The sequence below is a fragment of the Choristoneura fumiferana genome, chromosome 6 (genome assembly GCF_025370935.1).
Source record: "Choristoneura fumiferana chromosome 6, NRCan_CFum_1, whole genome shotgun sequence".
NCBI classification, from domain to species: Eukaryota; Metazoa; Arthropoda; class Insecta; order Lepidoptera; family Tortricidae; genus Choristoneura; species Choristoneura fumiferana.
In genome coordinates, this window is record NC_133477.1 from 13,626,669 (window position 1) to 13,641,679 (window position 15,011).

General features: G+C 36.4%; 1 protein-coding gene across 7 annotated transcripts in view; it reads left to right on the forward strand.

The window, feature by feature from the left end:
* LOC141429117 (G protein-activated inward rectifier potassium channel 3-like) overlaps positions 1–15,011 on the forward strand; it is a 36,774-nt gene that overhangs the window by 10,682 nt on the left and 11,081 nt on the right. For 2 of the 7 annotated variants that reach the window (XM_074089320.1, XM_074089324.1), the window contains exons 1-3: positions 1,812–2,043; positions 8,806–9,137; positions 9,369–10,426. In XM_074089320.1, coding sequence (XP_073945421.1) covers positions 8,956–9,137; positions 9,369–10,426 — 1,240 coding nt within the window. In that variant the 5' untranslated portion in view covers positions 1,812–2,043; positions 8,806–8,955. Of the gene's footprint in view, positions 1–1,811; positions 2,044–8,805; positions 9,138–9,368; positions 10,427–15,011 lie in introns of those variants that run through there. The other 5 variants (XM_074089322.1, XM_074089325.1, XM_074089319.1 and 2 more) reach the window with 3 other exon arrangements.

Genomic DNA, 15,011 nt, shown 5'->3' on the forward strand with positions numbered 1-15,011 from the left:
GGGCAAGTAAAGGTAAACGCATAGTAGCCTAGTAGTGTGAAGCAGAGGACCATGGGTTCGAGCCCGGTCTCGCACCTCTGAGTTTCTCAGAATTTATGTGCGAAATGGCATTTTAAATTTACTATAACCTTTACGGTGAAGGAATCTGCACACATAATCATAATCTAAGGCATACGCATGGCATGGCTAATGGCGTGGGCATGGTCACCCTGCAGTTAAAGATCTGGAGGTTTTACTTATAAATATATAATTGTGAACAGTCCATCATCCATTACTGAGAGTAATAGGGTTGGCCCTGCTTACGTCTCCCTTATAACCCAGTCCCGCCATATCTAAAATTTGATCAAGGAAAATCGACCCATCTCAATTTCTTTCTTTACCGCTACAAAAACAATCGAATAAAGATTACGTTAGTTTCTCAGAAAGATAATTATTTAAAGCAAATAATACGTCATACGACTTGGTACTTACTAAAAATATGAAGAACCAGTGTTACAAAACTGTTTGTTTATCCTATTATGGGAAGCGTGAGCTCAGTTAACTAAGTATCATATATTTGCATAATGTAGCTTATTTCAAAATGATTTACTTAAAGCTAAAGTTACCTTCTAAACTCATCAAATAAAATTAGTTTTTTTGTTTACAAAGTAGGTACAACGTTTATTTTTGTTATTATCACGAACATTAAGAATAATTAGTAGGTACTATTTTCATAAGTTTTATTAAAAAAATGGGCACGACATTGTTTTCCGTATACAATAAATTAGCACGCATGCATCACTACATGATAAATTGCTTCGTTTTTATTCGAAACGACGCACTTGTTGTAGTGCTAGACCATGGCCCTATACTACGAAGTGCGAAATTCGAACTTCAAATGTTATTTAATAAGAGAGCGAGCGGGACGGTACGATACGAATTTCGATTTGCGAATTTCGTAGTAGCCCCGCGGCTGTCACATGCTTCAAAAATAATCAAAAATTAATTAGGTACGATCTGGTAGACTTAAAATTCATTGCAATGTCGCTTCTTAGCACTAAAACTAATGTCAGGTTATTATTAATAAAAATAAATTCTGTAAAATCTATGATAGAGTCAATTCAATTAAAATTTAAGAATGTGGTAGAGTCATTTTACGATGATCTCTATAACACCTGCAATGATAGGTCTTATAAAATCTATGTACGAAGATATCCGTGCTGTGTTCGGTTTTAGAAAAGGAGCAATCCACTTCTTTCCATGTGTGTCATAAACGGCAACTAAGGCACTTAATCTGAGAATGGTCAATAGCGCTCTGTATTGTCAACTTCGAACTCTGAAGTCTAGCTTAGCGGTGCAGAAGAAGATAACGGGAGAATACCACATTATTTTCCCAAAAAAGTCGTCACGAAGTTTCTGATCCTTAATCGTAAACCACGAAGGAAGAAGTTGAATAAGACGTGGATTTTAAATAACGCGATTGATCGAATTCTGCACAGGTAAGTATAAAGCGAGTGCGCAAGGTTGCATAAAATAAAATATATCACACCAATTTTAGTCACGATTGTATTATGTTAATTGTTTCTGTAAATTGATTTGGATAAATAAAATTTCATTTATCAATTATCACTGCATTTTCATGAAACTAGTTTATACAGTAATAATTACTTACTGATCAACGTGTTGATATTAATTGCGAGTTATCAGAACTCAAAAAGAAATATTGCTGTTATTCGTAAGTGGCATAAGCACTGAATCACAATCCTTGAAACCGATATCTAATCTTAAACGATAACTGTCTTTGTATGCCTATCGAAATTTTCTTCAGTATTTATTCGAATATCGACAGTCCATATTATTGACCGTGCGTGCAGCTTTTGTTTCGAATACGTGAAATAATTCTAGAATAATCTATGTTGTCCTTTTTTTGTGCTGAAACGATTGAAAACACGTGAATAGTGTCGGAAAATGCGTCGGAGACGTAAATAGTGCGATAAGGGAGACATTATCGTTGTTGACCAACTTTGTCCCACTTTTGTTTGAATTAATCACCGGTGTGACAAGGTATGTCTCGGCTAGTCTGTAACGTAGTACCTAATTGGTTATAGTGGGTAATATACAAGCCCATAAACACGATTAAAGGATTGTATTTTGTGAAGAAACTTGGTCATGCTCGTAGTAGGTACAGAAGCAAGTTCCTAGTGCGGGAGTATCAAAGGGAGTTACGTTTATCTTCAATAAGTTATTTGATATTATAAAACAATAATCCCAAAAAGCAAATGAAAAATCTAATAAAAAACTGGGCAACTTCGAACCGAACTCACGTGTAGAGGCTTTCGTACGATATAATATAATATGTTTTAAATTATCCCCCAAAAGTATTCAATAAATTATTTATTTGGGTTACATGTGAAATCCAAGGATCTCCGATTTACATACGTGTATATCAAAATTCAACTCAATCGGTTCAATTGTTTCAGAGCAAATTAGCTCTATGATAGACGGACGACAGACAGACAGAGCAAGAGTGATCCTTGAAGAGGTCCGTTTTGTCTTTCTAAAAAGGCGCAAAAACGCCTGCACCGATCAATCATAATTAGTCAATTAAGACGGCAATTAAGTGTCGTCATAGCTCGCTATTTCCATACAAAATCTATAGGGGGACACGTGTTTTGACAAGTTATAAAAGTATTCCAAATTATTGTCGACAAATACCGTATTATTCAGTTCCTCACTGTTCCAAACGCTAAACTTTAAATGCGTCCTTATTTTACACATTACAGATTTCCTTACAATTTTTTTACAAGTAGTTAGAAAGTTTTTTTTTAATAAAAGTTTAAGATTAACAACACTTGCGCCCACTTATGTCCGTCATTACTGTTTTTTTTTAAATGTGCCTGTATTGACGAGGAGTTTATTTATCTTAAATCCATAGCAACCAAAATATGAATGCGAAAAGTTGCTTATCGCCTTTACCACTTACTGACACGCCAGCTCAGTAACTTGCGACTTTATTAACATTAGTGTGTGCTTCCATGGAACCGGATCGAGGCAGAGATAAGCAGAATCGTCCCATATTTTTTGTTGAAATCCACATCAGAAAAGGAACAGACCTTATACTTTGAAGTTCAAATTGGATTTCATAACATGTCGATTTATTCACGCTAATAGTATTCAACAGAAGAGTAAGAGAGACGGCACGGTATGAACTTCTAATTTCGTAGAAGCCCCCCCCCTCCCCGGGCTTCAACAGTCGGATTCTGCACAGGAAGCACATGTTTAGAAGGTACACCTTCGGTCTCATTTGCACTTTTCATCAGGTGACTATATTCGACACCTGTGAATATATTCGAACCGGTGAAAAGTACTGGATACGAAATACGAGTATAGTCATTTTCATCTTGGCCTATAAACGTCTCACTGCAGGGCACAGGCTTCTTCATAGAATCATAGGGCTTGGGGCGTGGGTATAGGTATCCTCATGATTTCTTACGTCACCACAAAACTCAATGGTACAAATGTAATTTAGGGCATAAATTGCAAAAAACTAAACTTGTTGTGCAAGTCCGGGTTCTAACTCACGACCCTCGAATCGAACCTCGAATCTTATTGAGTTTAAAACTTCACTTCCAGAAAGAAGCGGTGGTGATAAAATACGTCAAATACCTACAAACGTCAAATGACTACAAAGAATTAGTGTATGCACGAAATACAACAACATTTGACATTTTGAACTAATCTAAACTGTCTAGTGATTTTTATTAGGTAGCACAAGATATCGAATCACCGATGTCGTAATGACGATATTTTGCGTTGTTACGTACCCACTGGATTAGACGTAGAAGGTTACTCTTCTTAGAAGGTGTCAGTTCCGAAGGCCCACAAACAAAATGGTAAACAAGTCGGGATGTTCCTTAATCTGCCAAATCCTTAAAAATCCGCAAACACTGATACGTGTCTAGGTAATCTTGATTAATCACTATACATTTCCACAAGGCACCGACGTTCAGAAAACGGCTTTCTTGATAAAATTTATTTGAGTGCAGTAAGGCTTAGTTAGTTTTTATATGGTAATTAAGGATTTATCTCCACATTCGACAGTCGTCGACGTGTCGTTAAGTGGATTTGGGTTTTATTAGGGATTTACACAAGTCTGAATATATTTTAATTACTTACTTTGCTAAGATTTGAAGAGCTTGGTGTTGGAAGAATAAGAGATAGGAAGTTTACAATTATTGTAGGAATTAATATTTTATTTGTCTGACATGCACTCTTGTTTGTAAAACAGTATTTTTCATAAAATAGTTCATCTTAAATCTTTCATTTATAGAAATTTAAATTTTCGCTACTCTTAAAGATACAGAAAAGTAATCAAAAAATCAAAAACTGACTGGTAGTTACTCCGTTAAGTATCTAACTTAAAGTTCAACAGTCGGAACCCGTTACTAAAAAATGTTGAGTGGGTCACAATTTTGAATGGGTCCTGACTGTTGAACTTCAAGTTTCTTAACAGTGTTCTAGAGTACTAGACTTGTTTCTTCCTTTTTCGTGTTCATATTGTTACTCAGCGGCACAAAATTCGGCCCACCCTACATACAAAATTACCTATTACTAGGTACATACATTTGAGGGCTATATTTTTACATCTTTTTTATCTAACCACAGAAGCACAGACCACTCATAAGTCTCATAACCAGACTTAGCATTGCACCTCTGGACCTTAAAGTGTTTAGCACGTGTCTCCTATCACTCTTCATCACCACCGACACGCGCTGCAAGTGCATGATGAGATGAGCCATTACGGGACGGGGGCGGCAATTGAACTACTCTGAATCAGGATATTTTCATTTGTTACATTCAAAGCGGGTTGTATGGTTGCGGTTTTGAAATGACCTTTTGGCATGACTTTCTGTGTTAGTTGCTATGATATGTAATAATAATGAATTACCAAGTGTCGCAAAGGCTTCCGTATGCCAAACAGTCTCTTAGAAAAGTGATTAATCTGGCAAATTTGAATTTCTTAAATACATAGGATACATAATATGTTGTACTTAAAATAATTGCTTATCTTTTTCGTAAACCTATTCGCAAAAATTTGAAAATTCGAGGTAAAGGTAAAGTTGATATATGAAAAGACTACTATGTAGAAAATAATAGAAAATACTAATGTAAGTACACGTAATAGAACACGATCATATTAATTTCCAAAAAACATAATAATGTATATCGAAAACCACTTCAAGACATCGAAAGTTTTTTGCCCTAAAAACATGGAAGTTCCCATAGTGAATTTAAATTATTTGCAACCTTACTTTATTTGCTCAAAAATCACATGAATTCAGCAGATGTCGCCTGAGGTGTTTATTTTAATATCACGACTCGAAATGTCACCTGTTTACTTACAATACAATAACATATCGTGAGTTAATTTGTTTACCCGGAGGTGTGGTGTGAATTAATTCTATGCACACGAAGACCTTCCGTAAGGGATAAAAATATCGAAGAAAATGTAATTTCACGATATTTAAAAACTTTCGTAATGCTATGTTTTGTGGAAGTTGAAGGTTTTAGAAAAAAACGAAAATTTTGTAAAATTAATTATATGACGTACCTATACGTAATTACGTAAAATTACGTATTTAGGTATTAGCACAGGTTTTTGATTTGGTGATTTTTGCTACAGGAGAAATTTTTCAATGAAATTACATATTAGGTATTGTGAAGAAATGACGAGATAAGAAGTCAGATAACTGTCAGCACTAAAAGCTTGTATTAGAATATGGCAATGGTATTTCTGAAATAAAATGTAGGTAGTGTTTTTTTAGTCTATTTTCTTGTGTGGTTATTTTTGGTAAATAATTTAGATACTTTTTTTTTATAAGACTGGATGGCAAATGCGCAAGTGGGTCTCCTGATGTTAAGAGATCACCACCGCCCATAAACATCTGCAACACCAGAGGTATTGCAGACGCGTTGCCAACATAGAGGCCTAAGATGGGATACCTCACGCGCCAGTAGTTTCAACGGCTGTCTTACTCTCCACGCCGAAGCACAACAGTGCAAGCACTGTTGCAAGTGGTAGGACCTTGTGCAAAGTCCGCCCGGATTGCTCCCACCATCTTGCTCGCTAATCCTGCCGTGAAGCAGAGGAGAGTAAGATAGCCGGTGAAATTACTGGCACTTGAGGTATCCCATCTTAGGCCTCTAGGTTGGCAACGCATCTGCAATACCCCTGGTGTTGCAGATGTTTATGGGCGGTGGTGATCTCTTACCATCAGGAGACCCACTGGCTCGTTTTCCATCCAGTCAAATAAAATTTTAAAAAATGCTGCTTCACGGCAGGATTAGCGAGCAAGATGGTGGTAGCAAATCCGGGCGGACCTTGCACAAGGTCCTACCACCTGCAAACTGTACTGGCAAAAATACTGGGAACTTAGTAACTATTTCACAACTTGCAATTCTTGTTTTGCTTTTAACTTTAGTTTTCATTATAATAGCTGTCATTGTGTTTTCTCTAGAAGCACTATTCTTTTCTTACAACCACTCCACAAGAACTATCGTTCCAATTTTAGTATTATGTCCTGCCGAAGGTAGTACTCTCCACCAGAATTAAATACTACTAAGTAAAGCTCCAAATTTAAAATACCTACTAGTAAGTTGATATGTTTAGTGGGTGTGTGTTAGGTAGGCGTTTTAGGAACACAATGAAGCGGCCTTCGAAGATCAGGAGTAACAAATTAGACGGAGAAGATGCGCATTAGAGCAATTCTCACTGTCAAATTAGCTATTTAATGAAATTTTTGCCGCCATCTTTAATTATACAGGATGATCTTTAGGGAACACATATTCAAACCCAATTTTCAACAAAAGTTGCAAAAAATGGAATGGCTAAGTGACTTGAATTGAGAATTTTATATGAGGGTTGGTTGAAAATTGCGTTTGAAAATAAAAAAAACACTGAAAAAGTCAAAAAAAATATTTTAATTTTAATAATAATAATAATAAAATTTACTTATTCAGATAACTATAATTCATCAGTTGTTAGTATTACTTATAAATATGTTAGGTACATGGTGTTAGCTAAATGTACTTTAACTTGATGTATGTAGCAAATGATTTTCAACCAAACACTCTTGCAAGAGTGGAATGTAGATACCTACGCGTTATCCTGTCTGTGAGTTTGTAACTTAACTTGATGTAGTTGCAACATTGTAAAATAACCACGATTAGCTGTTTCCACTAAAAATATTACTAAGTATATATATTATGAAGATTAATATTCCTTCTTAGTACTCAAATTACACAGTCTAGTGGTTTGACCTGTGGCCTGTGATAGAGAATCGTAGGTTCACATCCGAGCTCGCACCTCTAAGTTTTTCAAAATTAATGTGCAAAATTACATTTGAAAGTTACCATAGCTTTACGTTGAACGAAAACAATAAACATCATAAGTAAACCTGAACAAATCTGAGAAGCAATTCAATGGTGTGTGTGAAGTTCCCAGTGCAGTGGACCCGTTTAAGAACTTCAGCCCAAGCCCTCTCATTCTGAGAGGAGACCAACGTGTAGCAGATGGATATATACTTATAGGCTGGGACAACGGACGACTCAAATTGTAAAAGCGAAAAGGAATTTCGGAAATCTCTTGAGTTAAAATATTTAGATAATGAAGTGTAACTGGTGTTACTTGTTTACACATACCGATGATCTATAGATAAATAATCAAATAGCAATATTAATGACAATCCCATTACTTACACGTAATTAAACGGCTTTTAGTGCAATTAATGGATATATAATCATGAATCAAAATTAAAAATGGGTAGGATGATGTAAATCGATCGTGCTTAATGTTGGATTAAGATAAAACGAAGCAAAATAGGATATTTTTTGCAAATCATTTAACAATTATCGACGTTTTAAAAACCTACATTTGACAACATGAAATATTTTTAACAGCTCTTAGGGTTCTTTTCTCAAAAGGAGAAAAGAAACTCGTGGGATCACTTCGTTCGTTCGTTGTTTGTTTTCAAAAATCACGTCATCAAAAGGTAAAATCTTTTATTTTGAATTATGTACAAAAACGGCACAACAAATCTCATTCCTACAGGTATCTGTCATAATAATAGAATGGTAGTCAGCTGAACTTACATTTGTGACGAATTGTAAGTTATAGTTTTTTATACTTAGGTACAAAGTTTTGTGATAAATTTTTGATCAATCGGTAACCGATTTATCGTTCTTGTTGATAGCAGAAAGCTATGGCTAGGTAGGTACCCGAAAATAATATTTTTTAAAGTATAAATAAAAACCAGTTTACCTAATGCCGCAACCACAATTAACTTTTAAGTATTGTTTCATAGGAAGAAAACGAGCAGACGGGTCACCTGATGGAAACCACTACCCTATCTTGGCTATCGTTCTCTTTTTCTTCCCAGAATATTCTTATAATATTGTCGTTACTGTTATTTTTAATTACCGACAAACTAAACTCTCAAAAGTAGATAGATTTTATTGACTTGTAACATTTTTGTGCAATAAATAACACAAAAGGAGACCAATTAAAAAAAAATAAACAGGAGCTCAGTCATAGTCATAATCTACTTAAAATAGTCTGAAAAGGCTGTTACTGAACCTGTGAGATACTCCTTTGGCCTCATCTGTACTTTTCGTCAGATGAGAGGCAATCACGGGTCAGTTGTATGTAAAAAAAAGGTGGTAAAAAACATCCTGTACCTCCACAACGTCAATACAGGCGCTCGCTGAAAATTATTTTCCGTGGCGAACTGATAATTTTGATTATAGAATCGCGATACAATTATACAGTGTTTAGCGCGTCGTTGTGTCGGCGGGCACGCAGCGGCAGTCGTGACCGCGGCATTATCGCGCGCGATGCTTCAGGAGCAAGCGCTCCGGGGGATGCAGCACACTCGCCGCCGACTGTGAGGCGCGCGCACACTCCCGCGCCGCTCCGCCATGCACGCCGACCCAGAGTCCCCCGCCTGCCGCGAGGAAACACAACTCCTGCCCGACGAATGGCTTAAAGTCAAAGCCGTTCCTGCCAACGGAAACCTCTCCCCTGGGGTCTACTACCCCACGGTCAGCAAGAGGTTCGTCGATCCGCGCAACCAAGCCGTTGTGCCGTCGCCAAGCCCAACGTACTGTCTCGCTTTTTGTTTTTGTTATCTGTTCATTGTTACCCTCTATGTTCAAGATAATTAACATGATAATTCTATAAGTTTAACTAGAACACATTATAGATACTTATTAACATTGACGAAGGCCGCTACCGTACGACGATGCAAGCGTGAACTAGACTCGTTTACGAGATAGATCATAACGAGAAGTGATTCAGGTGAATAGGTCTAATGAACGTTTCTTGTTTTCAGGAACCGCTCGCACAGGCATGGAGCTACGCGAAGAACGCGGCGGCGTGCCATTCTCAAAAATGGCGAGTGTAATATTCTCAAATCGCGGATCTCGCAACGGCGGATGCGGTTCCTCCAAGATATGTTCACCACCTTGGTGGACGCACAATGGCGGTGGACTCTGCTCGTATTCACGCTATCTTTCATCCTTTCCTGGCTGGGATTTGCTCTCATCTGGTGGCTAATTTCGTTCACACATGGTGACCTGGAAGAAGAACATCTACCACCCATGCAAGAAGCCTCGAACTGGAAACCGTGTGTGTTCAACATTTATGACTTTACGTCATGCTTTCTATTCAGTATTGAAACTCAACACACCATCGGTTACGGTTCACGAACAACCACCGAAGAATGTCCGGAAGCAATATTCATCATGTGTCTCCAAAGTATTGTTGGTGTTATGATCCAAGCATTCATGGTGGGCATCGTGTTCGCCAAGATGACGCGACCAAAGCACAGAACGCAGACACTCCTGTTTTCTAAATATGCTGTCGTTTGCCAGAGAGATGGAGAGCTGTGTTTAATGTTCAGGGTAGGAGATTTGAGGAAGTCACACATCATAGGAGCGAGTGTGAGAGCACAGCTAATACGATCAAGAACAACCAAGGAAGGCGAAATGCTATCGCATTACCAAACAGAGTTAGAACTAAATGCTGATGGCTGTGACAGCAATTTATTCTTCATATGGCCTATCACTATGGTGCACAGAATAAACGCCGAGAGTCCATTTTACGGCGTATCTGCTGCTGATGTGCTTCAAGAAAGATTCGAAATAGTTGTTATATTAGAAGGTACGATAGAATCGACGGGACAAACGACACAAGCGCGTTCCAGTTACACGACTAGTGAAATAATGTGGGGACATAGGTTTGTGCCGCTAGTGTCATACAATCGTGAACGTCAGGGGTACGAGGTGGATTATTCTAAGTTCGAAGAGACGACGCAGGTTGACACGCCGCTCTGTTCCGCCAAGGAGCTGGATGAATTCTACGGCAGCCAGACAGATCGCCGATCCATCGGTGAGTTCCTATTAAAAGTCAAAACCCATGGTGTTGGTGGATGGTTCTTTATGCAAAAAACTAATCAACAAAAGCTTTAATTTGTGTGCGCTCTAATTGTTAACGCCATCGTGTCAAAAACAATCTCATAATCAAGATAAGGCACATCTTTCTTCGTCACTGTTGACACACCTAACGTCACTAAAATAGAAATTTACATTTCCGCAGCCGTCTTATATTATCTTTAATATTATTAATGTGGGGTCAACGGGTGAGTCTAGATGTTCTTGTTGTTATTACGATTTATTACCATTAGGCGGTGTAAATGAGCAAATAAGTCAGCTACCGGTTAATTACTTTTGCCACCCTAAGAGAGGTTATCCAAATACTTAACTGTCTCGTGTGGTTGTCAATGCCTTTAACATAAATGAAGCTAGCAGTCAAAATTACAGGACAAAAAAGTCACATTAGCATTTTAACATACAGTCACTCAATGTAAATACTAAAACATGACTGATTCCAAGTATTCTTTTATTATCTCGAACTCTGGAAAATAACATACAAACAAAACAATTCTATTTCATATCAGTGAAGTGTGGTCAGCATAGAAAAGTAGCTGGTTACTTTTTTACTCTGTCACATTAACACATTTGTCAATTTTGTATGGCGCTAAGTACGTGCCTGTAAAACGACAAAGTACAAAAGTAACCAGATAGTTTTGATGCTGACTGTACAGTACACTCTCATAGTTATTAGTTATTATTCATTAAGTTGTGTTTCAAGTATGCATTCAGGCGTGCAAGTCATACAGAAGCCGAGTAGGTACTTCGCAACGGCTACTGTATCAGCGTCATATACTGCATCTTGATTTGTTCATTGTTTATATGAGTACATACACCACTTATCTCCACATCACTGTTTCTGATTTATTCAGTTACCTATTTATAATGTAACGTAAATAACTAATTTTATTTGACTACGTCTTTACCTATTGTATTAAGTTTTCCTGTAATGCAGGTTATTAGTTGTGTCGAGATTTATAAAGTGTTTACATTTTTCTTGATTGAGTTTACCAGTTTCTCACTAGTTCCTTGTTATAAGGCGTTAACAGTATGCTAAGAGTTGTTGAACATAATTTATTTAAATCACTTCATTGGCTCGTGTTTTACTGTAATTAGAACCTATATGCACAGTCTCGTCATTTCCACGTGACTCATTTGGGAAGACGTCAGAAATTAGGTAGGTAAACAATAATCTGAAAATGATGAAAAAATATCCGGGAAATTGTACATATTGTTAAAACACGATTGAATTGGATTGGATTGTTCTGCTGTAAGACTTCAAGATATAAGACAAAAAAATATAGATTAGGTATGGATGTCAAATTAAAAATGATATCAGCAACGAAAACGTCTTGACGACCGGATGGCCAAGTGGTTAGAGAACCTGAGTACGAAGCTTGAGGTTCCGGGTTCGATTCCCGGCCGGGGCAGATATTTGTATGAATAATACGAATGTTTGTTCCCGTGTCTTGGATGTTTAATATGTATTTAAGTATGTATTTATCTATATAAGTATGTTTATCCGTTGCCTAGTATCCATAGTACAAGCCTTGATTAGTTTCGGACTAGGTCAATTAATGTGAAGTGTCCCATCATATTTATTATATTTATTTAACTATATTTATAAAAAGCAAATAGTTAAAGAAAAAGATTTTAGTCAAAATTAAAAAAAACACACACACACACAAGATACAGTTAAAATACATAAAGAATAGAGTTAAATCAAATTGGACCGAAAATTAAATTAATATACGCATACTGTGTGTTACCGAGAGCCAGGCTTTTTTAAGGGAGGTATAGATTAGGTACGGACTGGTATGGATGTTAAATTAAAAATTATATCAACAGCGGAAAAGCAAAATTAATTAAAGAAAAAGATGTTAGTCAAAATAAAAATAAAAAACACACACACATACCCACACACAAGATACAGTTTAAAATGCAATACAATACAATAACTCTTTATTGCACACCAACAACAACATAGAAAAATAAACACAATAAGTACATAAAAAAATAGAGTTCAATCAAATTAGGCTGAAAATTAAATTAATATTATATATAAGTACACATACAGTGTGTTACCGGTCGGCAGCCAGGCTTTTAAGGAGGTCGAAGTAACGCATTTCTGTAACTTAACCATGACACTATTTTAATTAATAACTAAAAATCAGACTTTGTTAACTTTCTAACAAAAATAATGGCCAGCAATGTACAGCAAAGTAAATTGACAAGTAAGTGTAAATGACAGCCGACAGATAATTTGATTATTACTATACAGAAATACTAATACAGAAATGCATTAATTTAACCTCCTTTAAAAAGCTTGGCTGCCGGTAACACACTGTTTAAGTTGGCACTATATTACTAAAACAGTAAAAGAATGTAGCATCAGCAGAGCTATTTTTTTAATAGTCAAAAAATACAAAATTACAATACAATACAAATGTTCTTTATTGCATGCCCCATATTAATGCAAAATTCTTACATATGGGTACAAAATACTACTAAATTACTACTGATGTACGAGTAGAAGTGTTTTTTTTTGGATTCTGGTGATTCTAGAAGCGCGAGAGGAGTTCTATAATCGAACTTAAGTGAAACACAATCGTATTTAGCATTCTTATCTTAATCTATAGCAATGCGTTTGTCACAAATCGTAGGAATTTTCATTCTGTCAAAGTTACAAAGAAAGACTCAATAATTAAGTACTGTCCGAGATAGAACTAGTGTCGAAAATACAAACTGAAACATAGATGCACAGAAAAACCAGAAAAAGAGACCAGCGCTGGGAATCGAACCCAGGTCCTCAGCATTCCGTGCTGCGTGCTATACGGTATAGCCTATACCGCTACACGTATGTACGTGTGTTTTTGTTATGGATTTTACGGGATGACCGGTAAAAGTAACAAAATTTGGAGTTGAAATAAAAAATCCAAAAAAAGACTCCAAAAACCAATCTTAATAAAACTAGTGCTCTCTGAGCTTTGAGGTCTGAGGTCTCACGGTCAGTACGTCTTAAATCAAGTAACTTCCCCTAAGCTATTATTAAAACTGATTTTGAGGTAGGGGACTTCATTCAAACTGTATAGGATGCGCCATTTTGCCAATTCACTTTGATTTATAGACAACTGGAAGCAAGGAACCCCCTTTTGAGACAGGAAATGAGCGGATTCTGCCGACGCTTAAGAATAAGTATTGTTGCTAATAAAAGGTCATTCTACAAGTTCGTCATAGGTACTTCAAAGTCGTAAAAAATGTGTCTGTCTTTTGAATAATTTTAATGACCACTTAAATTTCATAATGAAGTAATTTACACACTAATTTTCATTTTTTGGAAGTTTCTGCAGATACATAAATATTATTATGCGTTGACGGCAAAACTAACTGGTATGTTTTGTATAGATTTATTTGAACACAGAATGTATTAAAATAAATAAATTTGCTACGTCTTAAAACCATATCTTATCATAAAAACGCAATTTATTGGCAATAAATACGTAGGTATTTATAACAATTTCATCTTATCTAAAACAATGCTACCATAGAATTACTTATAAGTAATTCTATGGTAGCATTGTTTTAGATAAGATGAAATTGTTATGTACCCTATTTGTGTTTTAATAAACAAACATTTTCCAAGCTGACTCTCTATCTGCGGAGAATTTGTTTATCGCCATCACTCACGCACGAACTATGAAACTTTCCGGGATAAAAACTATCCTTGTCCTTCCCAGGCTCCTAAACTAGGTCCATACCAAATTTGGGACTATCCGTAAATTACGTGATACCATGTACACTTATTGGTACAGTCACCAGCATTACTATCTGCCATAGCACAGCGTGCAAAAATATCTGACACGTCCTTCCGGCCCTAGAAATAGAGTCGTTGTTTCAGATATTGATGCTGGTATGGAATTATTCATTTGAGATCGTGAGCATGTTATCATGATTGCAGTTATATCATATCATTCCTTAATTCGTTACTTACATCATGCAAAATCTTGGATTTTGAAGCACATTTGAATTTGAAATCATGAAAATGCATTAAGGTTATTGATCTTTTTTTATCGCCGACTCTGAGTTCCGTTTCGTTATCACTGAGAGATGCCAGTTTCTTCAGATAAAGAAAGTCATAAACCTAAATACCTGTGGGTGATAGACTGATAATTTCTGGGGGGTGATTTTTGAAATTATGGTAACATTATTCGAAAATGGTGAAGAATTTCCGATACAATCGACAATTAGACTAAATTGAGGAACATTAAATAGATAAACTTGATTTGCTCCTTCGCGAAATATTGCTGTCAAGCAAAGCCGCTTAGCCACTTGCATTCAACGTTTGTAGAAAAAAAACAACGCTAATGTAATTAAATTCACAACATAAACCACCGTCGTTAATAATAAGATTCCGGGCATTTGTTTCATTTTCTCCGAGGCATTCTCAGCGTCACTCTGACGGTCGGTCGAAATAGTAGATTGTTCAACGAAGGACTAAAACAAGCCATAATGACACGAGGTGTTTAGCTACCCAAGCAGAGCGA